The following is a 25,748-nucleotide window of genomic DNA, read 5'->3' as shown; positions in this document are numbered from 1 at the left end:
ATGGTGCTAATCCACTGATTGCTCCTGAGTGTGGGAACGTTCAGTCATTGCATTGGTTTTGCTACTGAACACACAAATATAGTAATGCCCTTGTGAGCTGTAAATTGGAACAGGTCGTATGTATCCCACTGTCAGAGTGAGTAGAGAGTTAGTCAGCAATTTACTCTGAGAATAAAAAACTGCCTGGGATCAAATACTGAAAAAGCCAAAAGAAGCAAAAAAAGTATGAGGGAACTCGAATAAAGATAGAGAAATGAGAACGCAACCGTGCGTGTCAGGTCTGCCTTTGCAGTTTGTGGACAAATAATATGGATTAAAACTTATTAGTCATACTTTCAGTTGCAAAAGTGTATATTACAAGAACGGGGAAATGAATGCAACTACCAACTAGCTCTCAAAAAATAGTGATACATCCCTGACCCATGTGTTGGGATGTAGTAGTTTAGTCCATTGAATCAGAGACTTTTCAGAAGGAAGTGGAGCTTGTCAGCCACAAAAATAGCAGAACTGAACCTTGTGCTCATCACCATGGAGCAGTGTGAGAACGTGCAAGTCCAGTGGCAGCTTGCTCTTGTGACAGCAATAGAAACAGTGTACAATAGTGATTGCTGCCAGATAATGCTTCTTATATGTAAAGTTTTGACAACATAGCTTTGAAAAATAGATTAGGCAGGCAAAAATAGTAAGGCCATATTTAATAAAAGAAGGATTTCCTCAGTAAATGTAATTCTCGGTCTAGAAAGTGTAGCTGGGTCTCTTGGAGCCCAGCCCTGCGGCTCATTCTGCTGGGGCAACAGATGATGTTGCCTGAATTTAATCTGTGAGTCCACATGATGTAGTAGGATGTCCTGTTACCGGTCTTGATTAACCGTATGCCCCAACTTTAGTGATTTTTCTCAGTTGAATAATCATTGACATTATTTTTCTCCAAGCGGTGTCTGTTTTATAACTTGGATGACCGCAGTTCTCATTTGGGGTGCTTTGATAGCTTGGAGAAACTGGAGTGAAAGGTCCACAAAGGCAGTAGGTAGGAAAAAGGCAGGAAGAGAGAAGCTATTCACAGCCACTGTGTTGCAGTGGCTGCAGTAACGGAGTTGCTAGTAGAACTGGAAATTAGCTGAGTGGATTTTGCAAGTCTCCTAGTTCGTGTGCAGTTAGTATCATCATCTAGTTGATCATAACTGGAACAAATAACAGAGGAAAACAGCTTTAACCCATGTGAAAGCTGGCTAATTTCTTCTTCTGGGTGAGTGGATTAAAAATCCTGGTGTTGCATAATCTCTAGCCACGGGAATGGTTACATCTGCCTGGAATGTTATCTGCTGCAGCAGTTGGTAGTTATGAATGAGTTCCCTAATCCATTGACATAAATGTTCTGGCAGGCACTTGCAGACCTCCTTGTAGTCTAATGCTTTTTGAGAAGACTACTCATCACCAGGTGTTAGTGACTGGTACAGACTCAGGAGATGGAAGTTTACGGTAGCAAAAGCCTTTTATACAAGTACGTTTTTTTAGGAGAAGGCTTTACTGCGTGTGTTGGGAAAGGAGTCTTTGGACCTTTTCAAAAAGTTTGCCTTATTTCTTGTAACTTTGTTCAGGAGGCCAGCTATGGAGTAGAAAAGAAATATAGATTATTTAAAATTTAGGAAGTGCTGATTTGCTGTTACAATTTGATTTGTTAAATCTATGGAGTTTCTCTAATATACATGAGGACAATCTTTTTTTCTTCTACAAGCTGTTTTCTACAGGATCTACTATGTTATCTTTCCTTTCAGAGACACCAAGTTGCAAATATGAAAAATCATAGATTACTCAATGATCTTCAAATCAGATGATTCAGGTGTATTTGTGAAATGGTTTAGTTTTAATATAAAGCACCTCAATGCCTCAAGTTTTTGCTAATCTCTGCAGTTTCTGTGAAATCCATTCTTAGGGTGTGTAAATTAGCTAATAGTTGAGTCATTTTGGACTAGACAGGTTTTAGCTTTTACCCTTAATGCTGCTTATCTCTGGATTAAGCTGTACTGCACAGCAATTTAAAACCTTTTTGAGTATGATCGAAAGCCATCGATTTGGATGCTGCACTAATGGAGAAAAATGTCGATCATGCGCATTTCTTGGGCACATGTGAGGTGGGAGAGGAGCATTCTCATTATCACCTCCCAGAATAGTCTCCTGTTTCAGATCCTGTAACGGGGCCTGAGCCGGTGTCTGTGGCCCCCCTCCCCATGCTGTTCTTGCTGCTGTTGTGTGACATGAATATGTTGCTGTGACTCAATTCTGCATCACTGCTCCCAGTGTGCTGGAGATGGTCATCCCCTCGCAGGGCTGTATCATATAGCGCTCTCGGAACATGAACATTCTCTCTAGATGAACGTATTTGATAGCAAGGTTTTTGACAGCTGGTTTGAGATGGTTAGCTTTGAATGTGCTGTGCAAGATACTGACGTGAAACCAGGCTAATTACATCTGTTACCTAGTGCTGGCTGAGCACAGGGAAAACTGGATTTCTGTTTACTGGTAATTAGAAAGCTGTGGAGAGCTTAGTGCATTAGGGCTATGCTATATTTAAATGGTACCCTGTCTGTCAAATGTCTCTCTTACAAAATGTTCTTTGCAAGGATAGTGGGGTGAGCCTCTCCTTTTAAAAGCTGTTTTTTGAAACTCTCTATTGTTTCCAGAAAATTGGTTAATATGCTGTGGCATCTGTGTCTGTCTTCACTTTGTGTTGTTAAGTCATTCCAGGACCATTTTAAAGGTGTTGTGGACAACCATGGGAAATGCCATTTCACTGCTTGTAGAGTGGAATTATTGCATTTCTGAGAGATGAAACTATTAGTAATGCAGAAAATAGACTTCTCCAGTCTCTCACTCTGTGTGTTGCAGATATTTAATGCTATCTTTAATTAGGAGACTGTCACAGCTGAATTAAAAATTCAAAACAAACCCTCCTGTGATCTCGAGCCAGCCAGATTGACAGCTGTGAGACTTAAAGGTTTTACTTGTCCCTAGAGCAGCTAGAGCCCTGACAATGAGTGTACCAGCATCCTCACGCTGCCCCAGCAGTGACCTACAGATGGGGCTGGAAGAAGCATTCCCCTGCGGGCGTGGAGTGTGCTGAGACTTCTGCCCACATGAGTTTTGGTCCAGGATAACCACCAAGAGGTTCACTGAGCAATGGTGGTTTCTTCTAAGTGTCTACTTGACTGCCAGATTGAAAATAGCACGTTCCTTTCATGCAGTCCACCTTAAGAGCTCTAAAATGTCATGGTTTTGGTCACGTGTCATCAGGATTGAGTTGAAATCCTAGGGTTAGATAGCACTTCTTTGTACATTAATAGACCCTATAATTAGCAGGCTCCACAGTAAGACCTATCTTCTTAAGGATTTATTAAAATCATGCATAAGCTCTACTACTGGAATATGTTAATTTATTTGTGAATCTCTTGGATTATTCAGCAGAGGAGTCGAATATTCCTCACAAGAACAGACTTTGAAGACTGTTTCCTTGAAATAAATACATTTTTAAAAATCCTAGCCTTTCTTTTGCTTGTTGTCTTTGAGAGAAACACTCACAAAGTCAGCTGCAATTTTGGCTAGAATATTGATGGGTTGCTTGCTTGTCAAATTAAAAATGAGCTGGAGTGGTCTGTTCTGCAATACACTTCAATTTTAGAACTTTCCACTTCCAGAGTGAGCTTATTTGGTGCCCAAATGGGCACCTTTCCTTTGCACGAACACCTCATTATGTGTGTTGAAAAATCTCTGCTTTTTCAATTTTGTATTTTTCTTAGTGGTATTTTCCCTTTTTTAAACTCCCACAAAATATGGCTACAGTTCCTGGCTAATTTTGCTGAAACTAGCCAAATGTTTTTGTGAAAGAATTATTAGTCACATAAGAAAGAATGTAATGGAGTATTCTTAGAAAGTGTTATAACTATGCTTGACATGTAAAATATTTATCCAGACATGTAAACAAAGCAAGAGGTGTCTTGCCAATGTACCATCATAAACCTTAGTTATTTTGAAATCTTGAGCAAGATGTTTTTCAGTTCTTGAAAATAAGGTATCAAATTCTCTGCTGACATAAATTGACAGAGTGCTAATGGTTGGCTTTACCTAGCTGAAATTTTAGCCCCTGCTCTTGCCTCCCTAAAAATAAATCAAGCTGTGCTTTCCTGAAGAGCTGCAATTGTGCTAAATTAAACTCTTCTGCTTATTTTGGTTTCAGATTACTTTAGTATTACTTGCAGAGTTTACTAATGTGCCCGTACTCTGAAGGGTAGGCCTTATGTTTGTTTTGCTTTTTGTTAATGTCTGTATCTTAATGTGAATTAAGCATCTTGCTTTATTCAGGGAACTCTGTTGTTTCTATGGACAATGCTGATAATCTTCGCTTTGCTTGTGCCTCTGCTCACGAGGAGTATCTCAGCCCTGCGACTGGACAGTACAGCTGTAGCTTCAGCGGCTTTATCTGAACTGGCTTCCACTGACTGTCACGGCAAGATACGGCAATGCTTCGTGGGGTGCCACGTAGTTACCCTGGCAGAGATCCCATGTTGGTTAAAAAGGTTAATTAAAGATCTCCTGTGCTGTGTTATGACACTTGAGTTTTGCCAAGCCTGGTCCTGCTCTTTCATGGTGGATGCAAACTGCCGCTGGACCTTTAAATGCTGGCTGTGCTGCAGCCTTTCCCAGTCCCATCCCCATCCCCCTCGTACAGCCCTCCTTCAGGCCCTGAAACCGAGCCAGAGGTGTATAGGGAGGTCAGAGCTCAGGTCCATCGGCAAGCACTGAGCACTGTTTTTTCCAAGGCTGGAATATTTACTTTCAAATTTAATTGCATTTCATTAGTATGCAGCTTCCCTAGTTGTTTGGGGTTTTTTATGCTGTGTTATTCTGAAATCTTTGGTGAACAGCTACTGTAACTGCATTCCACTTTCAAAAATCTGCCATCTATTGTCAGTTTTTCAAGCTGCTGCCATGTAATTGGTTAAAAATGAATGGCAGTTGGAGTTGTAGCAGATGAGCTGGGAATGAGTTAGCAGTTACTTGTTGGGATCCCTTCCAAAGGAGGAAGGTGGAGTTTAAGCTGCTCACAGCCTTTCTAAAATAAGAGTCAAAGCAAGTAGGTGCTTTTTGCTATAGGTGAAGCATCAGCTAACTTTTTGTAGGAAACTAAAAGCTCAGTAAGTGAGGAGAGGAATTTTTAGTCTGAATAATCTTTCTACCTATATTCTGCTGTAAAATAGTCCACTCATATTAAAACTGCTATGTATTTCAAAGTACACCAATTCTTAATACACCAGTCTTCATCTCAAGAGGATCCACGCTGGCTAGTTGCTATGCCAGAAGCAAGTAGGGTGGTTTATCCTTTGTGGTCCTGCTGGGTGTTGGTGTTAGGACCCTGTGTTGCAGGTTGAAATTATAGGTCATGGTGGCAACAGCTCCAAGTACTGGGCTTCAGAACTTTCTGGCTCTCCTATGGCCACTGTGGTGAAGGAGACAGGAGGGGTTCTGGTGTGTTCAGCCCCTGAAGTGTGAGCTTGAAGGGTTCATTTGTATCCTGCTGTCTCCTCTTTGCTGATTTTTGGGAGTGAATGCTCTTCTGCATGCTTTGAAAGTGCAGCATGCTGCCTTGATCTTGAGCATTGTGTGCTCTGTGTGGATTTTTGTAGTCCTGAATGATGGCAACCTCCCTCACCTTGTGTGGGACAACGTGCCTTTGTGATTAGAGACTGTTGCTCTTTCTTTTCACCCTCCTAAAACTCCTTAACAGGGTACAGGCGATTTATTGCACCTCTGGCCAGACCAAATAATTGGACATTAAAGAATTAAAAGCTTGCCCGTAAACCAAATGTAATAAGAATTGCTTGCAATATGTTGTACGTATGTACAGTACAAACATAAGTGACTTACTTAGTAAATTGGTGACAACTTGTTTTTATTATGTTGGATTGGTTTGTTTTTGAGTAAGATATCTCTTAAGGCATCTTTCATTAATCAGGTGCTATGTAATGATCAGACTTTAAAACTTGTTAGTGCACACACATGCTTTGTCACTGGCATGAGTCAGGATTAAAATAGTTCCTACTTCTTCAGGTTCTATTGCCTTAAAAATTGTTTATTATCTATGGTATTGGATATTTAATTGTGTTATGTGAAATTGCATTTGGAGCAGTCTCTGAGCAATCCAGATATATCCTGGGGGAAAGCATTAAGAACAACAGAATAGATTGATGTAATATGTGAACTGATAGAGGGTACCATTTCCAGGTGACACAAATGTGTGATGTCTCTGCCATGCTGTGCATAGGCACCTGCGCATGGAGAGAAGGTGGTACTTCTTACTGGGGCCCATTAGCAATGCATTTCACAGGCATTGATGTAGCAAAATAACTCATTTTATCCTCAGTTACTGTAAATCTGTTTGGGCCCAAATCCAAGGTCTTCTGGACTGAGGAATCTGTATGTACATGGTTATGTACGTATTCAGAAATTCTGAATTAGTTCCTTTCTGCCTGCATAAGGGATGTGTGGCAGGAGTGTATCTAACCATACAGCATCAAGGATTTAATAAAACTGTGTCTTTTCTACCACGTGATTCCTGCAAAAACAGGCTGAACCAGGAATCTGGGGAGAGAGATTGGGGAGGGGGGGCGGGGCAGGGCAGGGGCTTTTGCTGAAAATGAGAGGCTTAAAATAAAGCTATTTATTACCATACAGATTTTTTTATTCAAACTCTTCATGAGTCAGCTGGACACACGCACATGGGACTTTTAAACTGACATATTTACATGAATCAGACATCTGGGCTTTGGGGGAGTGACCATTGCTACACAAACAGTTTAAACTCTGAAGCTTTGCTGTGACTTAGTGCTTCCCTCTATTAAAGAAGGATTTCAGGATATTGGTGCTGGTAGCACTGAGAACATATGAGCCGCCAGTAAGTAAGGAGCTGTGTTGTTTGAGGGGGCTGCTTGGCAGAGGGTTTGCTCCAGAGTCACAATAGGAAACGTGGGTGATTTCTGTTCAGGAGGTCCAATTGCTGCAGGTACATCGGATTTGGGGTTCGAGCCCTCTCAGAAATACTGTTGTCCTTATGCTTTTTTGTATAGCTTATAATCAAGAAGACTTCTTGTGTAGATGTAGAAATTAGTGTGAATTTCAAAGCAAGTTAGATTTAACTGCCTAAGAAGAAAAAATGAGAAAGAAAATAGCGTTTTAAAATCTGAAGGGTTTAAGGTAGATCTTCCTTTTATGCTTTGTTAACACATGTTTTTTTTCTGAAAGCTTTGTAAGTAGTTTTGTAGGAAATGGTCTGCTGCTTGTCTGCTGTTACTGTTTCTGTTGAAGATTTTTACATAAGTATTTGTAGCTTAGCCTAACACAGGTGAAGGCAAAGCATAACTCATAGGTGTCACCTGGCTTAAAACTGTTTAGCTCAGTATTCTGTATTTTAGCAGGGGAATGTTTGTTTTTCCTGTCTCTAGAGAAGATCCTGCAACAGCTCATCTTTCACCAGGGTTTTTCCCCTTACCCTGGTCAGATCTGCATACTCCATCCTTCTGCCTAGAAAGGAGGTATATATTCTATATTGACGTGGCCAGCTTTATTTAAATCGCTGACTGAATTTAATCAGATAGCGCTAGCAAAGCTGCCGTTACTATAGTGTTAAGCTCTTTACAAGGATCAAATACAAGAACTATAATTTTTCAGATGACTATCTTAAACCCAATATTGTGAATAGTGGAAATAGCTTTTATAGGTTGTTTGGTTGTGCTCTATAACACTAGTTTGGTGAGCCTCACAGGGAGGGAAATAGCCCCAGCAAAGCCAGACACCCAGTGGTAGGACATTATTGGATGCACTTCATCTATTCCAGTTGACGAGGCTGCCATGGTATAATTTCCTATTTTGGAAAAGTTACTTCAAGTTAATAAATCCTAAGTTTTCTGCATGTATTAGTCTTGGTGATTATATGTTGGTGAAAGAAGTGATGCTGTCAGTGTGGGGTGCTAATGTGGGTCAGTGCCATCAGCAATGATGCGAGCTTTCAGCACATAAACCAGGCGCTGACAGTTACAGAACCACCTGGTGAACCATGGGTCATAAATCAAGGTGTGAATGTGCAGCGTTAAACCATTAAAACCATATTGCAGACTGTAGTTTTGAATTGCATTTCTAGAAACAGTGGATTTTTGTTAAGACTCAAGTAAACGAGTTAGTCTGTAGACTTTGCTAACAGTGAAGCACTATGCACAGAATAGGGGAAAACAATCAAGCATTTCATCAGCCTTCTTGCTGTCCCTTGCCAAAATTTGCAGGCTGTCCTGCATTGCATCAGTCCTGCTGGACATTATTTTCCATCTATAATTTGAAGCCAGATGGAAAATGAATCCAGTGTATATTGATAGAGTTATTTCATAACAAGGGAAAAGCCTTTTGTAACGCGCCTGTGCTAGTTTAACCTGTAAATCACCCTTTTATTGTCTGGTTGTGTCCATGTTTATAGCAGAAAATGAAGCGAGGGTTGTTAGTAGGTATGAGAAAAGCACGTTAAAGGCTCCAGGTAGATTTTTTTTTGGTTTTAATCTGATGCAATCTGGATGAATGCACTTTTTTGTTGTTCTCCTGTGGTACAGGCATATCTACAGGTGCCAGTGGGTGGCCGACCTGAGACCTGCCAAGTGTCACGTTGCCTTGAGCATCTCTTGTTTAATTCCGCCGTGCAGGGCAGTGCCTGGGGCTCAGACCTTTGTGCTAGAAGGTACCCAGGGCAGCCTGGTGACGCTGGCTTCCCTGCTTATGTGGCACTTCACCTTCTGGAAGAGGACAAAAACCTATCTTATGCTTGAAAGAGAAGTAGTAAGTGAAGAACCAGATTTGTACTTGACAACTAGAAAAACTCTTAAACAGACAAAAAAACCCACCCTGCTAATTTGAAGCTTAAAGTGTTTAAAGACTGTAGAATTTGACCAAAAGCAGGGAGTAGGATTTAAAAGCAGGATGTGTCATTGCTTTAGAAGTGACTTTCATCTAATGTAAGCTGTGCAATACTGACAATGTGGGCCCATCACTCGCTTTTATTTTTTAGTAAAGAAATTATAGGCTTGTGTTTGCTCCAAACAACTTGTAAATGGAGTGGCAGCATCTTGAATTTTAAACTCTAGATGAGCTCTATGCAATTTACACTGAAAGTGTGTTTTTGATAGGCAGGTTTTATACATATTTTGTCTATTCCAATTTCCCAATGGTGCTGTGTTTCCCTCTGTCTGGGAATGCAGAAGAGAAGAGAGCAGAGTGTAAGATGGGAAGGTCAGTGGAGACTGGAGCAGGCACAGTCTGGCAGGTTTTTTCCAGCACCCTTCTATGCTGTCTTCTTTCCATACTTTCTCCATTTTATTTTTTAAAATCTTCAGGGACTCCCAAGTTACAGGTGTAGGAATGAACAGAAGCTGGGACCAAAATTCCTAGACCAAAATGAGACTCCAGTCTCATTCATGCCAATTCAAACCTGCTGTTTTCAGTGGATTTTCTTCATATTTACAGAATGAGACCCTAGATCTGTTCTCAATCTTTACTAGAGCAGAAAGTTTTACTTTTTGCCTTTCTTTCTAACGGTTGGATTACTCTCATTCTGCACACTCCTCTGGAATGCTTCCCTGCAACTGGGGAATTTTTATTGCCACCAAACTGACAAGCAGTATGGTTTTTTTCCTCTTCCTCCCTCTTTCTGGGACAGTATGTGTCTGATGATCAACAGCAAATAGCTTTTATGAACGTTAGAAGGTTGGATTGCCTGTTTGCCAAGATGATATTTTTTCATAGCAAGTTTAATTGTTGCTTTTTTTTTTTTACTTAACCAAATTCCAAAATTGTGTAGGGTGTGCAACAGCAGACTGACAGACAATGAATGCAAGTGGTGAGTACTACATGAGAGAGGCCAGGTTTACTAACTCAGCGTGGTTCAGGACCGATACAGCTAGACTGCATCTGCCCTCCGACTGACAAATCCACACGTGTGAATTTTGAGCGAAGCCTTGGTCGGTGGGTCTCTCCTAGCTTGGGTATCTCTCCGCTGCACGCTCTGATGTGGTTTAGACAGACCCTATACTGATTTGCTAATCCTTATGCGCAGGAAACACTTCTCCTTATTTATCTTATGCCCATGAGATTTCCCTTTTTCTCTCCAGAGGAGGAATTCAATCATTGCTAATTTGTTTTTCTGCTTTTGTGTTTAAAGAAACTTTTGTCATGTTCCGAGGATATGTTTTAAGAAACTAAAGCACGGCTAAATTTTTTTGAAAGGAGTGCAATTGTATTAGAAATACATCTTGTTCTAAAGTAGTAGACTCTAGAATTAGGTCAGGCACACCCTGCATACGCATGTTTCCTGCTTGCTCATATTTCTGAAATAATTGTACATTGGAATGTTTTTGTAGATTTAAAGGAGTGTTGTCACCTTAAAACTCCAAACAACTCATTTTTATTTAAGTCATTGTGGTTACGCTGTGGTTTAGGAAACTGGAAGATTGCTAAACTTCTGATTCATTCAGTGTGCTGGTTGTTCTTCGCCATTCGCAAACTGAATGGTGAAGTAAGGTTACTCATTTCTACTATTTTTACTCTTATGACTTCCATCTTGTCATGCCAGGTGACAGTGAAGCAGTGCGTAAGCTGTCAGAAGTTCCAGTAAAGGGCTTTACTCTTTAACAGAACTTGACAGCTCAGCTTTTCATGATTTTTTTTCTTTGAAGTTTCTGTGAAGTTCTGCAAACCTGATACCTAAACTATTTTATAATGGCTCTTTAGAAAAAAAAATTGCAAGGGTAGGGTTAAGGAACAAGTAATGTCCTAAAAAGTTAGAAGCCAGCAAGTCTGTAGTGATGATTTTGTTGTCTTTTGCCTAATAAAGTGTCCTGCATCTAAATGGGCTTTCTCTGCTGGACATGTTACTGTATTTGAGTTTCCTTCCTTGCACACATCAGCTATGTACTGTTTAGGTTGGTCTGTACAAGTTAGATCATTCAGCTCCTTCCAGTAGCTGGGTGAGAACTGTATACCTTGGAAGGGGGTTTGGATGTGCCTCAGATTCCTTAACGTGGGGAAGGATCATGTGCTGAAGATTGTCCCAGCCTTTTTTCATTCCAGTATGCTTCCTCCTTTCTTAAGGATTATGTAGAACAAGAATCATCTTTATCTCCGTAAAAGGTTTATAACATAAATTGTTTGTGCCAATGATATATTGCTAAATAAAACTTTGTTTCCAGGTTGTGTTTTAAAAAAAATAAATAAATATCACTTCCATTTTTTTTTTCCTCTCAACAAAAGCGTTGGCTCTAAACAAGTTGAAATAAAGCTGACGTTACCGTGGCCATCAGCGCATGGTTTGGAGAACAGAGATGCTTGTTCAGTTGCACAGTTCATTCTTAACATTGTCATGTTCTGGAGGGAGGAGGGGACCTACTTGCTCTAAGCTAGGCAAAACCAATGGCCAGAGTCGCATGGGAATTTTGATTTTGATTGTGATGCTGATTTCCTTTCTAATTTAAAAAAAAAAAATCACAGCCTATTTAGGAGCTCTTTCTGATCTTTAGTGTTGAATATGATGCTGGGATTTTGATGTTCACGAGTTTCCCAGTTCCCAAACTCCAGCTGTCTGCAATCTGTGAGTCTTCAGCTCCTCTGCAGACTGGTGCCCACCTGGTGCTTCAGGATCTGAGTGTACAAACAAGTTACTGAACAGTGAGCTAAGAAGTCAGGGTGTTTGTTTACTGCGCGTTATCAGTTCTGTGGTGTCAGCCCATTTATGCCTACCAGAGGGTAGAAATGTGCATGGAAGCAGACCTCAAAAGAAGATGGTAACCTGCTAGTATTTGTCCTGTTAACCGCAGGGTAACAGGTAATTGCCCATGTGCGGCCAGGGAACGTGAGTAGTGAATGTGCTAAAAGTCAGATTAACGCATGTTTAGTTGGTGGGCCTGGCACTCTGGCTGGTCCTGAAGTCTGGCTGGTCTCTTCTTTGTGTTCCTGTTTTCTCTCACAAAAGACTTCCCTACAGTGCTTCCCAGGGCTGGTAGGACCAATGAGCAGTTAATATTTGTAAAAAGCTTTGAAGATGACTGGTGCTAATTGTTATTTATAGGTATTCATTCTCACCATAGGTAGTTCACCTTGATCCTAGGCATGAAAAGAAACCAGGACATTTGTAAGCTGGTCAGGCATGAGTATGGCCTTCTGAAGTCTTGATGTACTATTTTCCCTACTGGGTTGTATGCGTGATTGCAATATATTTGTCATGTTAAATGACTAGTTTGGGTATTTATTGTACCAGCCAGATGTAAAGGAATCCTTACTCATTTACCTCAATTCTGCTGATACATAATGTGTAGGGTCTGGGCATGCCAAGAGGGGACAGAAGACAGGAAAATGCCATTAGCCTGGCCCAAGTGGGGTTATCGGCAGGGCTGAACCTTCGGCTTCCCATAGATTTAATGAGGAAAGTCATATCTGACGCTTGTAAGAGCCTCCACAATTGGGAAGAGCATCTGCTGAATCTTCCCGTCGCTGCAGTTTTTAGCACCTTGCACTGGTGCTAAACTTAGTGTAACAGAAAAGAATGAGGAGAAAGGTGTCAAACAGCTGGGGCTTTTTTCCTAAAAAGCTTGCATAGCAGATTAAGCAGAAATGGGGGGCAGAAATGATCAGGGAAAATTACTGTATCGTTGTTCCTGCATATTTGACTAGTTCTATAAAGAGCTTCTGAGATACTGTAGTAGAGCACTCTGCTGAATGGCATGCAGGGTCTCTTGAACTGTGTGTGCATTTAATTCAAAGCTTAAGGTGATGAACAAAGAGTGCAACGTGCATCAAACCCAATTTGATTGTTGTGAAAATTCAGTCTGTAGGCATTTCATGCTATTTGACATCACTTAAATAGGGCTTATATGGGAGACCTCATCTGAAGTTATGGAGTGTAAGTGTCCCTTGATAAAGCTGTTGTTTGCCTCTGTATAAACTGCTTATTGATCCGACTCCCTGCCTAAATTCTCCTCTGTAATCTATTAAATAGTCAAGAGATTGTTCAGATGGCACAAGGGGAGCTTGTTGGCAGAACTGCAGCAATGGACCACTCTTGAAAGAAAGAGGCCTGAGAAGTAAATGTTATGCTTATCAAGTTTTCTGAATAGAGCTCTTGTCAGCTCACAGAGCAAATTCTGTTCCCAAGTGAGTGTGTTAGCATCCCAGTTTTATCAGGGGGCTTGTTCCAATGTGGAAAAATTAGGGGGGAAAAAAAGAGTTCCCGAGACGTGACCCAGTATGTTGTTTGTGGTGTTCCCAGCAATTAGCCAGTCCTAAGAACAACTCCTCTTGAGGGCTGTGTTGGTTTTGCATGGCAAGGTTTTGGTAGCGGGGGGGGGCTACAGGGGTGGCTTCTGTGAGAAGCTGCCAGAAGCTTCCCCTGTGTCTGACAGAGCCAATGCCAGCCGGCTCTAGGACGGACCCGCCGCTAGCCAAGGCCAAGCCAATCTGCGCCTCTGTCATAACATACTTAAGAAAGAGAAAAACAGTCAGAGAGAGCTTTTGCAGCCAGAGAGAGGAGTGAGAAGATGTAAGAAACTCTGCAGACACCAAGATCAGTGCAGAAGGAGGGGGAGGAGGTGTTCCAGGCGCCGGAGCAGAGATCCCCCTGCAGCCCGTGGTGAAGACCCTGGTGAAGCAGGCTGTCCCCCTGCAGCCCATGGAGGAAGGATGAGGGGGTGTAGAGATTCCACCTGCAGCCCCTGGAGGACCCCACGCTGGAGCAGGTGGAGACACCTGAAGGAGGCTGTGACCCCGTGGGAAGCCCATGCTGGAGCAAGCTCCTGGCAGGACCTGTGGACCCGTGGAGAGAGGAGCCCACGCCAGAGCAGGTTTGCTGGCAGGACTTGTGACCTCGTGGGGGACCCACGCTGGAGCAGTCTGCTCCTGAAGGTCTGCACCCCATGGAAGAGACCCACACTGGAGCAGTTCGTGAAGGACTGTAGCCCGTGGGAAGGACTCACGTTGGAGAAGGTCGTGAAGGACGGTCCCCTGTGAGAGGGACCCCACGCTGGAGCAGGGGAACGATGAGAGGAGTCCTCCCCCTGAAGATGAAGAAGCGGCAGAAACACCGCGTGATGAACTGACCGTAACCCCCATTCCCCGTCCCCCTGTGCCGCTGAGTGGGGCAGAGGTTTGAAGCCAGGAGTGAAGTTGAGCCCGGGAAGATTGGAGGGGTGGGGGGAGGTGTTTTAAGATTTGGTTTTATTTCTCATTCCTCTACTCAGTTTTGCTTAGTAATAAATTAGATGAATTCCCTCTCTAAGTTCGGTCTGTTTTGCTCGTGATGATAATTAGAGAATGATCTCTCCCTGTCCTTATCTTGACCCACAAGCTTTTCGTTACACCTTTTCTCCCCTGTCTAGAGAAGGAGGGGAGTGATAAATAGTTTAACATTTGCAGTCTGGAAAACTCCGTTTCCTCCCAATAATTACAATAGGCTGTATGAAATAGGGGAGTGGGTGACTTTTTGTTCCATTTGACGTTGGCAACTCTGGAACTGATTTTAATTTCTTTTTCCTTCCAGGGTCTTGTACAGTATGCGGGTTTGCATATCTAAGTTTAAGCAGTATCTTCTGCATATTCTGTATGTTTACTCATTTATAAAGATCATTTCTGGGAGAAGTTTGTCCTAAAGTTGAATGAGTGGGGCAGTTGATGTGTTCTGCTTAGATACTGGGGGCTCCACACCGTGTCCCACTGCGTACTGATGCGCACAGTTTGCTGGAACTAAGATGACCCTCATAGGCTCCTCACATTGCTGTTCCTGCCAGCCAGGCAGAGCCTTTTAAAAAAAAAAAAAAAAAAAAAAGCTGGCTTTTCGCATGGTTTTGCTGTTGCCAAAAATCTTCTTTCTGATATCACATGATGCATAAGCAACAGATTTTCTAAAAATATCCAGATGTAATAATGCTGGCAACTTAGCATTTGTTTTATGGAATGAGAGCAAGGAATTGTTATTCCTTTTTTAAATTTCTAATAAAGAATGAAATGCTTACACTGACTGCCAGTAATGATGGGCTTGAAACCCACCACTGAACTGCTCATTAAGGCCTTCATCCTCAGCAGGGCCTGATGGGAAAGCTGGCCAACTCTTATTTGGTATTTTGTTCTTTTACTAGTGCTGTATTTTATCTGGTTTGTATCTAGCCGTGTCAATGTTCTGCCATGCTTTATAGATGGTACCCGCAGGCCCTGGAGTTTTAATTCAGCGAAGAAAAAGACACAAGACAATTATTCTGCAGGGGGGAAATTGGGAAAATTCATTAATGAGGAAATTGGTGGTTTATATTTGAGAGTGTGAAAGGAAAACACTTAAAGCCAAGAAAGGGGAGCTGTTTCTTGTCCAAGGCAATAGCAGGACAAAATATATGCCAAAGAAGAATGAGGGAAAGAGACAGCAAGAGATCTGTTAGAAGATATAAAGGAGTGAAGCCAATCCTAAAGATAGGAACAGTGAAGAAGAATTTTACTTACGAATGAAATAGCCAAACAGCAAAAATGGAAGATGTCTCTCTGCATATGCTGAAAGAACATTTAAGATCTGAATGGCATTGGTTAAAGAGGTGTGTGTAGTGAGCTGAGCCAGGGTGTGATGGATGTAAGGCTGCTGCAGTCATGGCTGTTCTATGCAGTAGGAGTATTTGTGTAGGACTATATTGGGTTAAATACTGGGGTGAGCATGGTGATAAATCAAGAACAAGGAAGAAAAAGGAAAAAAAGAATTACTTGGAGCCAGGAGCCTCCTAGTCAAACCTCAGAGTCGTTAAGAGGCAATGCCTGAGCTGTTAACTGGGAAAACATATTTTGGGTTACAGTCATGTTACAGAGCTCACTTTTTTGCCAGGGCTGGGAACTGAGAGATACGTAAACATTTTTAAAGGGCTCCAACTCTCTGGAGGTCAGGCAATTGCCAGGAAGGTTTTTGCAGGAACACACATGTGATCTAAGGACATCAGTGTCTTTAGACTTACTTTTAAAAAAACAAAGATTCATAGATTAAATAGACCCTTGGTTATTTTAAACCCCCTTTTTCCTCTTCCTGGGTTAGTGTAGGAGCATAACTAGCATCAGAAGTCTCTCTGAAGCACAATTAAGTGTCTGAAGAAATGTCTTTTGAGCCTGGTGGACTTTGCTTGTGGTACCAGATACAGGGATTTGAGCTTAATTGCTTGGAAGTTTCTTCCAAAACTAAACCTGGTATTTTCTCTCCTAGCTCTTCTCTTAGGAAACGCAACCAGCTCCTCACGTCACGGAGGCCCAGCATGAATGTTAACTGTGCTGGTGGGACAGACTGGTCAAGAAATGTGGAGTCCAGTTGCTCTGTGGAAAACAAAACTGTAGCAGTCCGTGAGTCAGAAGAAAGTAACGTGGTGCTAGGAGGTCATAGCCCTGCTGCAGTTCCCAGGACTGAGGGTAAGGATAATGTTTTTACCTTATAGTAATCTTTAAGGGAGATTTTTTTGAGGGGTGTTATGTTTTGGAAAAATTCCAGTATCCCAAGGCAGTTTGCACTGGGGAGTATGTACGCTGCCTTAGCCAGGCTGGCCTAAAGCACAGTGGTCCACAGCAGAGTTTAGAATTTTGCTGTCTGGACAAGACCATCACATGGGTATGCCCCGGCCGGCCAACTTGCTGCTTCTCATGAGCTGTTAATCTGTGCCTGAGATTAACTGAAAGTAGCTGTTCAGTCCTGAAGAGCAGTGTGCCCACCATGGACTGGGCATCAAGCACTGCTGGCTTAAACCACCGTTAGCCTGGTCTGTGCTTCTGCTCCAGTGCTCGTCTGAGAGTAGTTGTCAGTGCCAGGAATCTGTGTCTGTATTTCTGGCCTTGTTTAATTCCTGTACTCCTGCTCTGTACACACTGAATTCATCTTGCTTTAACAAGGAGTATTAAGCATCATCAGGAAATTTTTTATCCAAAATCCAACTGCTAGCTCAATCTGAAAATGCAGTCTAGTTTTATGTCATATGACATTACCCTGACAGTTACGTATATTGACATCCTTTGTTATCGTATTGTTATTGTATGACTCCGTTTTCTCATAGAGTAGTTACTATGTAGTTACAAGTGGTACTATGAAATCATGTTTTCAAGTAAATTATATCCTCCCCTCGCAATACTTGTTTGTGTCTCTCAGGTTTAGATTCTGAATGCCGACATACTGCTTGTCCAGCAAGTCCCCAGATCAGTAGCATGTTGTCTGCTCCTGAAGACACACACAACTGTCACTTCCAAGATGGAAATAAGAGACAGTCAGAATATTTTAATAGCCAGGAACGCCATGGATGCTGCGCTTTGTCTTCAAGCATCAATTCGCAAACAGTGGCTCCAGAGAAAGTGACGCTTGTGGTAGATGGCACTCGCTTTGCAGTGAATCCACAGATTTTCACTGCTCACCCTGATACTATGCTGGGAAGGTGGGTGATTTCCACCATTTTCAGGATACCTTGAGGGGGTCAAATGTTTACTGAAATGGAACAAACTCCTCATGCTTGTTTTGTGATCTCATCTGTACCCACAAGCGAAGCGAGGTTGAGCTCATTCAGAACTTGGCTATGAGTGAGGCCTTGAAAACAAGACCAGATGTAGAGAGAGTTGGTAGTTCTCTAGATGACATTCTACCTTCAGTCCTTTTCCTTCAAACAACATGTACTTTTAGCTACACATGGTCTGCTTTTGCCTTCTCTCCAAATGTTTGCCTTGTTTGTAAGTAGTATGTCTGTTCAAAGCTGATAAATTTCCTTCCAGAGTGGGGGAAATGATAATGCCCCATCCCCCTTCTGCTGTTACCTTATGATACTCTCCTGTAACAGAAGTTGCTTAGCTCACTGTAACATGACTTCAAGGTTGGAGCCTATTGATGCAATAAGAAGCACTCATTTTCTGTGTTGCCTTTGCTTTCACCCATCTCTGACCAAAGGGAGCCAGGTTCTGTTGGGTTACTGACCCTTGCACAGTTCATTGTGTCAAAGAAGGGATCCAAAGGCACGTGACGGTTATCTTGCACAGCCTCAGTGAAAGGGCTTTATTGCCGGGGTATTTTCTGACACAGGGTTGAATGATCTGTTCCTTTGAGCTATGGCTTGTTCCATACAATATGGTAGCTATAGCGACAGAGTCTAGCTATAGGAGGACTTAGCCGAGCCAGATCTTGTGCTTATTTACTATGCAAGAGATTTGCATATAGGTTTCAAGTTATTGTATATATGTGTCACTGCTGGTTTTGTTTAACCTCAATGCACCTGTTGGTCTCTGGAATGAATGCATTTAAGTATACTTGTGCACTTACATAGATTTTTATCTGTTCAGAATGTTTGGACCAGGAAGAGAATATAATTTCACCAGGCCAAATGAAAAGGGAGAATACGAAATCGCAGAAGGAATTAGCTCAGCTGTGTTCCGGACTGTGCTGGTAAGGAGATGTTTGCAGATTGAAAAAACCCAATCTGTTTGTCACGTGCAAAACTGAGCCATCTCCCAGGCAGCTGCGCACACCCCGGGACATAACCTTTTATTACTGTTTTGCATTGTGTTTTTAAAAAAAAAAACATACACATAGTAGACTTTGGTATGAGTCAACATTTCAGATATTTGCTTATGTTGCCTTTTGCCTTTCTTGTGTCATGTCATCGTAGTTCCTGAGCTGTGTCTTGACTTCACAGTTGCATATAAGTGTGTATTGCATATGAGATGTTATGAAACCCTATGCCATGGGAAAAGTTTTAACTGGAGCTCACAGTTTATCAGACCCAAGAGGATCTGCAAAGAGATGTAGATTCTTGGACAAGATGTTTCTACTGTTCACAGGACTATGTATAGCCTTCGTAACTCTCATATGTTGGTTAACAAAACAAAGAAATGAATTAAAAATTATCAAAGTCCAAGCTATTCTTAATTTTTCTCACCAAAACCTGTCCTTTTATTTGCAGGATTATTACAAAACCGGAATCATTAACTGCCCTGATGGGATTTCCATCCCAGACCTTCGAGACACATGTGATTACCTCTGCATAAACTTTGATTTCAACACAATCAAATGTCAAGATTTAAGTAAGTACAGAGAGAAATCAGCTCGTAGGAGATCTGCATGGTGTTGAGCACTCTGATCCTGATTCAGTGCACTTCTTAATCATGTGCTTTAGTTCAAGTGTGAAGGTACCGACTCCACTAGGACTCTTGTATGTGTTGCATTTAAACAGGTTCCTTTTTTGCTGCATCAATCCAAAGTGAAGTCATTGAATCCTGCAGAATGCAGACACCTGGCTCTAAAAAACAAATTGAAATTGTAAAAATTCTAGTCTCCTCTTCTAACAGAGACCGAGAAGAAGAGCTTACTGTTACAGCCAAACAAAATGAAGTCTAAAAGCAGGGTTATAGCTCCTATCTAAAATGTACCAGAGAATTGTGAATAATTTAAGATGACAGATGATGGGCAGAGCAGGAACTGAAGGCACCAAAGTCAGAAAGTAGTAGACTTCCTAGTCATGAAGGGATCTGACTGAGAGCAACTTTTTGCTAAGTATTCTGGCAAAAAATTGTCCTTTTAACATAGGCAAACCTGTGAAAGGCACTATACTGAAATGGGGCATTAGTATCAGAGCACAGGCTTGGGTGGAGTTTCCTACCCTGTCCTCTACTGAGTGATCACAGAGAAGGCAGAAAATGTGCTTTCAAGGACAGAGATGTTGCTGGAAATTCAAGTTCAGACTGTTTCACTGTATTGATTGGACCTTGGTGGTTTTTAATGGTAATGTAATGGTTCTACATTGTAGTTTGCATCCCATTTGAAATGCAGTTTCATGTTGCTGATTTTGCCAGTGCTGGAGCTGGAGAATATTGATGCATCTGAACATAAGGAGTTTGTCTAAAGAAGAATGCGGGCTGTGCTCTTGAATGTATCTGGAAAGTGTAGAGCTGAGACGTATTTTCATACTGTGTAAAAAAGCTCATCGTATGATTTCTGTCTCATTAGGTGCTCTGTTACATGAGCTCTCCAATGACGGTGCTCACAAGCAGTTTGATAGCTACCTGGAGGAGCTAATTCTGCCTATAATGGTGGATAGCGCAAGAAAAGGGGAACGTGAATGCCATATTGTCGTGCTGACAGATGAAGACACTGTGGACTGGGATGAAGATCATCCACCTCCGATGGGAGAGGAGTACTCACAAAGTAAGGGCTCCATGCTGGGACTCCTGGCTCTGTGTTCAGCACGCACCCAGACATCTGGCCATAAGGAAAGGACCCATTGCCCAAACAGCAGTCTTCCTCCAGGAAGAGATGCTGGCATGTGAAGTCGTGTTTTGTACATACCTTCTGAAGGCAGGCTGCGTGGGTAGTTGGAGTTTTTGGTCTGACATTGGTAATGACAGCACTCACTGCATCCTTTCCTTACGTTTGCTGCCTCCCCCTCAGCCCTTTCCTGGCTCCCCAGTGAGTGAATACACTTTGCTTTACACACCTGTCACCACCCAATCTATCCAGACTGTAATGTCTAGCACTACCCTCTAACCAAGGAAGCGCAGCTAATCCCAGTGATGAGAACAGACACCTGAAAGAATTCTTGGAAACCAGACCTAGTTTTTGGCACCCCACAGCTCAGCATCCCCGTGTAGATTCTAATCACCCTTTTTTATTTCTCAAGTTCTTTACAGTTCCAAGCTGTACAGATTCTTCAAGTACATTGAGAACCGCGATGTTGCAAAAGCTGTATTAAAGGAACGGGGCCTGAAAAATATTCGCATTGGCATTGAAGGTAAAGTATTTCTTCAACAAAGGAAATTCTAAACCAGGTGACTCCATAGTCAGTAAAGCCTGGTTTCCTCTGGATTCTAGGCATTTCCTGTTTTGCTCTATGTTTTACTAGGCATTTATTTTCATGAAACTAGTAAAAGCTGGGCATCTTCCTTCACCACTATCATGTTACACTGAAATTGGCCAGGAGGCTTAAAAATTGAGGGAAAAATGAGAGATACATAGCATGTACCCGCAAGCCTTGTCTCTTTAGGCCTGAGTAAACAGGAAAGGGGAGTCAAACACTTTTGCCTGCTAATCCAAGCTTTCCCTTAGGGAGCTTAGAGAATGTTGTGTTCTGTCCTGAGAGACTCTTATTTTTATAGTAGCTATGTTCGTTCACCAAATGGCTAATGCTGTGTAGCCATTGATCATATGACTACACACAACGCTGCACCGTCTTTTCAAGGGAAAAGAAAGCAAGGCAGTAATGTGGAACGTAAGCATTAGTCTACTACGTCCCCCTTGCCTGCATAATCATTCCTGCCTGGCTGTTCTTCTGGGATCCCCTTGTCCCTTTGTGCAAGTCAAAGGTGTGTAGTGCAACTGACTGTCTCTGTGTTTTCAGGATACCCCACCTGTAAAGAGAAGGTGAAGAGGAGGCCTGGTGGCCGCTCAGAAGTGATATACAACTATGTTCAACGGCCATTCATACAGATGTCATGGGAAAAGGAAGAAGGCAAAAGCCGTCATGTTGATTTCCAGTGTGTTCGGAGCAAATCTCTAACAAACCTAGTCACTGTGGGTGATGACGCTTCAGAGGACCATGAGGTTATAATGCATCACCCCCCACAAGTAGATGAACTCGACAGGCTAAACGCACCGTTCAGCCAAATGGCTGTTAACGATCTACCAGATTAGTCCTTCTCAGGGTGCATAGTCCTGCTTGATGTGGGAATGTCTCAGCATAGTTTCATCCCAGGTGATGGAACACAGACTCCTGCAAGGTGCTTTATCCTCCTTCATGCTCTTACTATGTTGTCATATTTCAAGCATGTTAATAAAGAGCCACACTCCATAGTCTAATTGTGCAATCAAAAGCAACGTCTACTCAGACAAAAAGAAATTATGCTGTTTGTTTCTACTACAAAGACTGGTGGGTGCTGAATATTTTACCTAAACTTCTAAAAGAAGAGAAGTATTTAGAAACGTCATGTTTGACATGAAAGAGGAAATTGTGGGCCTGTCGGGACAAAGCTTTCCTTTACCATTAGGCACTTAGCTTTGCTTTTGTGATAATCAGTTATAAAGGACCGAACATCAAAGCAGGACAGATGATACTCTTTCATCAACCAGCAGAAATGTAGCACAGTTGTGACAGCAAAATCTTGAGTGTAGAGGAATGAAAGCAAAATCCTGCGTGTGGAGGAACCTGTTTACACTGCCCCCTGGCTTTGCATCCAGCGTGTTGTACTGCTGCTCTAGGGAAGGATGAACTAGTTTAATAGGAAGCATATGCCTGTTCACAGGAATTTCCCCATATATATTTCTCTGTAAGATGAAATCGCTGATTTTAAGGATGTTGTCTGTTGAGTAAAACAAGTAGATCATGCTGAAGGAAAAAGCCGAAAAGAAGCTACTGTAGTTGATATTTTACCAACAAAGTAAATCTGTTTAGTAGCCTGGTAGATCTAAGAAGCTTTCCAAAAGTGACTGTGCGTGCTAATGACTTTCAGTTGTCTCCTCTGTCCCCCTGCTAAGACAGAAAAAGCCAGTGGAGGAACTCTCATTACAGATAGTTTATTACCTGAGTAAAATCCTTGGTCTCATCAACTTTAGTCAAAATTTCTGCAGACTCACCAAGGAGCATTCTACTTTTGCAGCTTTAAAAGGCCAGCTACTCTCTTCCCAATTTGGAACTGACTGGACCATTTTGCTGTCAGGCAGGTAAGAAATACCAGTAGTAAACCAGCCTTCAGTAGAGAAAAATACGTGTACCTAGGAACAACTCTGCTGCTCTGAGTATATAATCTTAGTCTGTGGTTAAGGCTCTGTTCATTTTGGATTCAGTGCCAACAAAGCTGTGACTATAGGAATAGGTGCACTCCAGGCTGGTTTAGCTCAGGTAGTTATGTTAGAGCCTAGCTGGTCCTGTTCCTGTAGGCTTGTGTAACTCCCTGATTAGCACACAGTGAGTTCAGTACTGCCACAACCGAGCTGGACGTCAACCAGAACAGGCCTGCCTTACAAAACCATCACTTCTGATGGTTGTGTAGAGGTTTTACTTACCCAAAGCGGAGTACTTAAACATGGTGCTAGTGCAAAGAAAAGCCGAAACCCATTCAAAAAGAAAGAGGGAGAGTGCTCCCTTGCAAAGTTGTTAAGTTCAGGTCGGTTCTGCTCTTGCGATTCACTGCTGTTGAAATCTGTAACGTGCATTGAGTTACTGGGTCATTCTTGGCAAAATAGAGGTAGGTACTAGTCTACTGCTAGAAAGTTTAATCCTTTGTTGTCAGGGTTGCATCAAGCAAATTTTTATTTTTCTCCATCTGTCTGCAAAGTGTGTGGTAGACTTAGCATTGAAAATCACTGTTACTGTTTGGCTGCTAAGGATGGGGTTTTTTCTCAGTATAAGTAACATGACAATATCAATCACAAATTTTCCTGAAGGTTTATGAGTGTTGTTTTGAGCAACAAAATCTCTGCCAAGGCATATACTTGCTGATACATTTAGTTCCCATTTATATGGATACAGGTTCCATTCTTTGCAGTGTTTCTGTTCTTAGTTTCTTTCCTAAGGGCAGCGAATAGATTTCTTCTTTTTATAAGTGCCTATGGGAAGATTTCCAAAAGTGTTTCAGGACTTTGAGAGTCCCAGGGGTTCAGATGCCCAGGTCCACCTGATGACTTCTGAAAAATCCTCCGTGTGTGTCATTGGATGAGTATAGAGAAGTGTCCTTCAGTATCTGCACGGAGGTAGTGTGCAATCACTTTCCGTTATTGCTTTAGATGAATTTCTATTTTTGTAGTAGAGAAAGGAAGACACATGGACCATGAACCTTCCAGCTAAGGGCCAGACTAACCCCATTACTTGCCTTGGTAATGAGCTGTTCCCACAAATCAAGCAAAGGCACTGGTGAGACTGTCCCCCCTCCCCCAGCAATGGTGGAACTTGTCCCCAGGCCCTATGGATTTTTTTCTGTGTATTTATTTTTACAGCAGTGTAAGTTTAAAGTAAATGTGTCTTGGTATTGACCAGCAGACTTGGGATTGGAGTTTATACATGTTCTGCTCTAAGGACTTGAACGTGCATGTTGTTGAGCACTACCTTACAGGACTGTGTAAAGGTACTGGATGCCAAGCATCTGCCATGAACGGCACCTTATGGGATCCATATTCAGCCACAACAAGCCTCACCAGTGTCCGTCCCTGTGCCCAGTGTTAGCTAGGCCTCTTGAAGGATTCAGCCACTTCATTAGAAATGGTTAACCCCAAGTGCTGAACTGCAGCCAGACGTTGCCCAAGAGTTAAAGACTGTCAATGCCTTGAAAGAGTTTGGTGGTACCTTGTGAGATCAATTGGACCTTCAGCATGGGATGGAGGTATCTGGATTCCATGACTTCCATGCAGTTTTTATCATTCCAGAAAGCCACAGTAGTTTATTGGCTTTCCCAAGTAATTGAAGATGAATCTTTTATTTTATTTAATAGAGGGAGTTCCATTGGAACACTAAATCAAATTGAGAAAGTATGCATTTGCTTTTCTTCCTCTCATGGTCACCTGCTTCAGGTACAAGATCAAGTTTTGTCTTATTCTAGATATACTGAAGTGTTACCTGTGGTGTGTATGAACTACAGCTGTATGGTTTCTTTTCTGTATTAAAGTATAAATCATATGTGGCTTGTTTGGCTCTTTTAAAAATTGTTTTAAATATGGAGTAGAAGAATGCACAGGGGATAGATTGCTAGAAGCTTTTGTTTCCTTGCGTCATAAATTAAGTGTGGCTTGTGACCGACCCCAAAGTCTTACAAGTAGCTTTGCATCAGACAGAGTCTGGTTGATTAGGCAGGGACCTTGTGCAGCAGCTGCACAGAAATGCTACTACTAGTTGTGCTGAGAGGACCTCAAAGCTTACCAACTCATTGCAAGAGTGTTCTAAAAGCAGCACATAGCGCAGGTATGAGACAACACTACTTAACCCACAAACTATGTGGCATCTGTAACAGGCCCTAGTGCTGTTTTTGGTTAGCGTGCTGTGAAAGATGCTCTCTGTTTCTACCTACTTCTGTCTTTGGAAGAAAACAGCTTTGGAGCAGGTCTGGCTTTTATTTCCATCTTCAGCGTTGGATATAGTTCAAGGGTTTTCTTGATGAAGCTTGAGAAAGGGGTTAGAGTCTGTGAACAAGGTGGAATTAAGTGGAATTATTGAGGTGATAACTGGTGTTCCCAAGTGGAGCTGTTGCAAACATGAAGCAATGAAATAAGAACTGCAAGTTGGTTTGGTCTTGGCATGTTACAAACCAGTAGGAAAAAAACAAAGGGTTGTAGCTTTGCTCCCACTGTCACTTGTTCATTAGCTCTTTTAAAAATAGAAAAAGATTAAAACCAACCTGCCCTAAGTGGGTAAACCAAAGGGACGTTTACACAATGCAGACCCCAAGGCAGTAGTAAGGCCAGGGTTGCCCACTCTTACCAGGCCAGGCACATTCTGCCCAGAAAGGCTTAATTCTTCTGAAGATCAGCACTGTCTTTCATTATTAATAGGGTGCTCATTTCTTCACAGCTGCTGCACATCTTTAGGAATTGCAGTCTTCAGCCTGTGAGTTGCATTCTCATACCAAGCCCTTGACTCTAAAATCAGTTTCAAGTCTGGAAAAAGCCCCAAACCTGAGAGATTCCAGTTTGTAAAACAACATACTAGCAAAAC

General features: G+C 42.1%; 1 protein-coding gene across 6 annotated transcripts in view; it reads left to right on the top strand.

Annotated features, from left to right (window-relative positions):
- The window catches only part of KCTD20 (potassium channel tetramerization domain containing 20), a 31,045-nt gene extending 6,333 nt beyond the window's left edge, over window positions 1–24,712 (top strand). For 3 of the 6 annotated variants that reach the window (XM_075776208.1, XM_075776210.1, XM_075776211.1), the window contains exons 2-8: window positions 16,301–16,500; window positions 17,228–17,507; window positions 18,400–18,502; window positions 19,020–19,140; window positions 20,063–20,260; window positions 20,733–20,843; window positions 21,450–24,712. In XM_075776208.1, the coding sequence (XP_075632323.1) occupies window positions 16,350–16,500; window positions 17,228–17,507; window positions 18,400–18,502; window positions 19,020–19,140; window positions 20,063–20,260; window positions 20,733–20,843; window positions 21,450–21,742 (1,257 nt within the window). In that variant the 5' untranslated portion in view covers window positions 16,301–16,349 and the 3' untranslated portion in view covers window positions 21,743–24,712. Of the gene's footprint in view, window positions 1–6,813; window positions 6,947–7,413; window positions 7,584–16,300; window positions 16,501–17,227; window positions 17,508–18,399; window positions 18,503–19,019; window positions 19,141–20,062; window positions 20,261–20,732; window positions 20,844–21,449 lie in introns of those variants that run through there. The other 3 variants (XM_075776207.1, XM_075776206.1, XM_075776212.1) reach the window with 3 other exon arrangements.
- Window positions 24,713–25,748: the final 1,036 nt, after the last annotated feature.

This window comes from Balearica regulorum, chromosome 25 (genome assembly GCF_011004875.1).
Source record: "Balearica regulorum gibbericeps isolate bBalReg1 chromosome 25, bBalReg1.pri, whole genome shotgun sequence".
NCBI classification, from domain to species: Eukaryota; Metazoa; Chordata; class Aves; order Gruiformes; family Gruidae; genus Balearica; species Balearica regulorum.
This window is presented reverse-complemented; position numbering and strand designations above follow the sequence as displayed.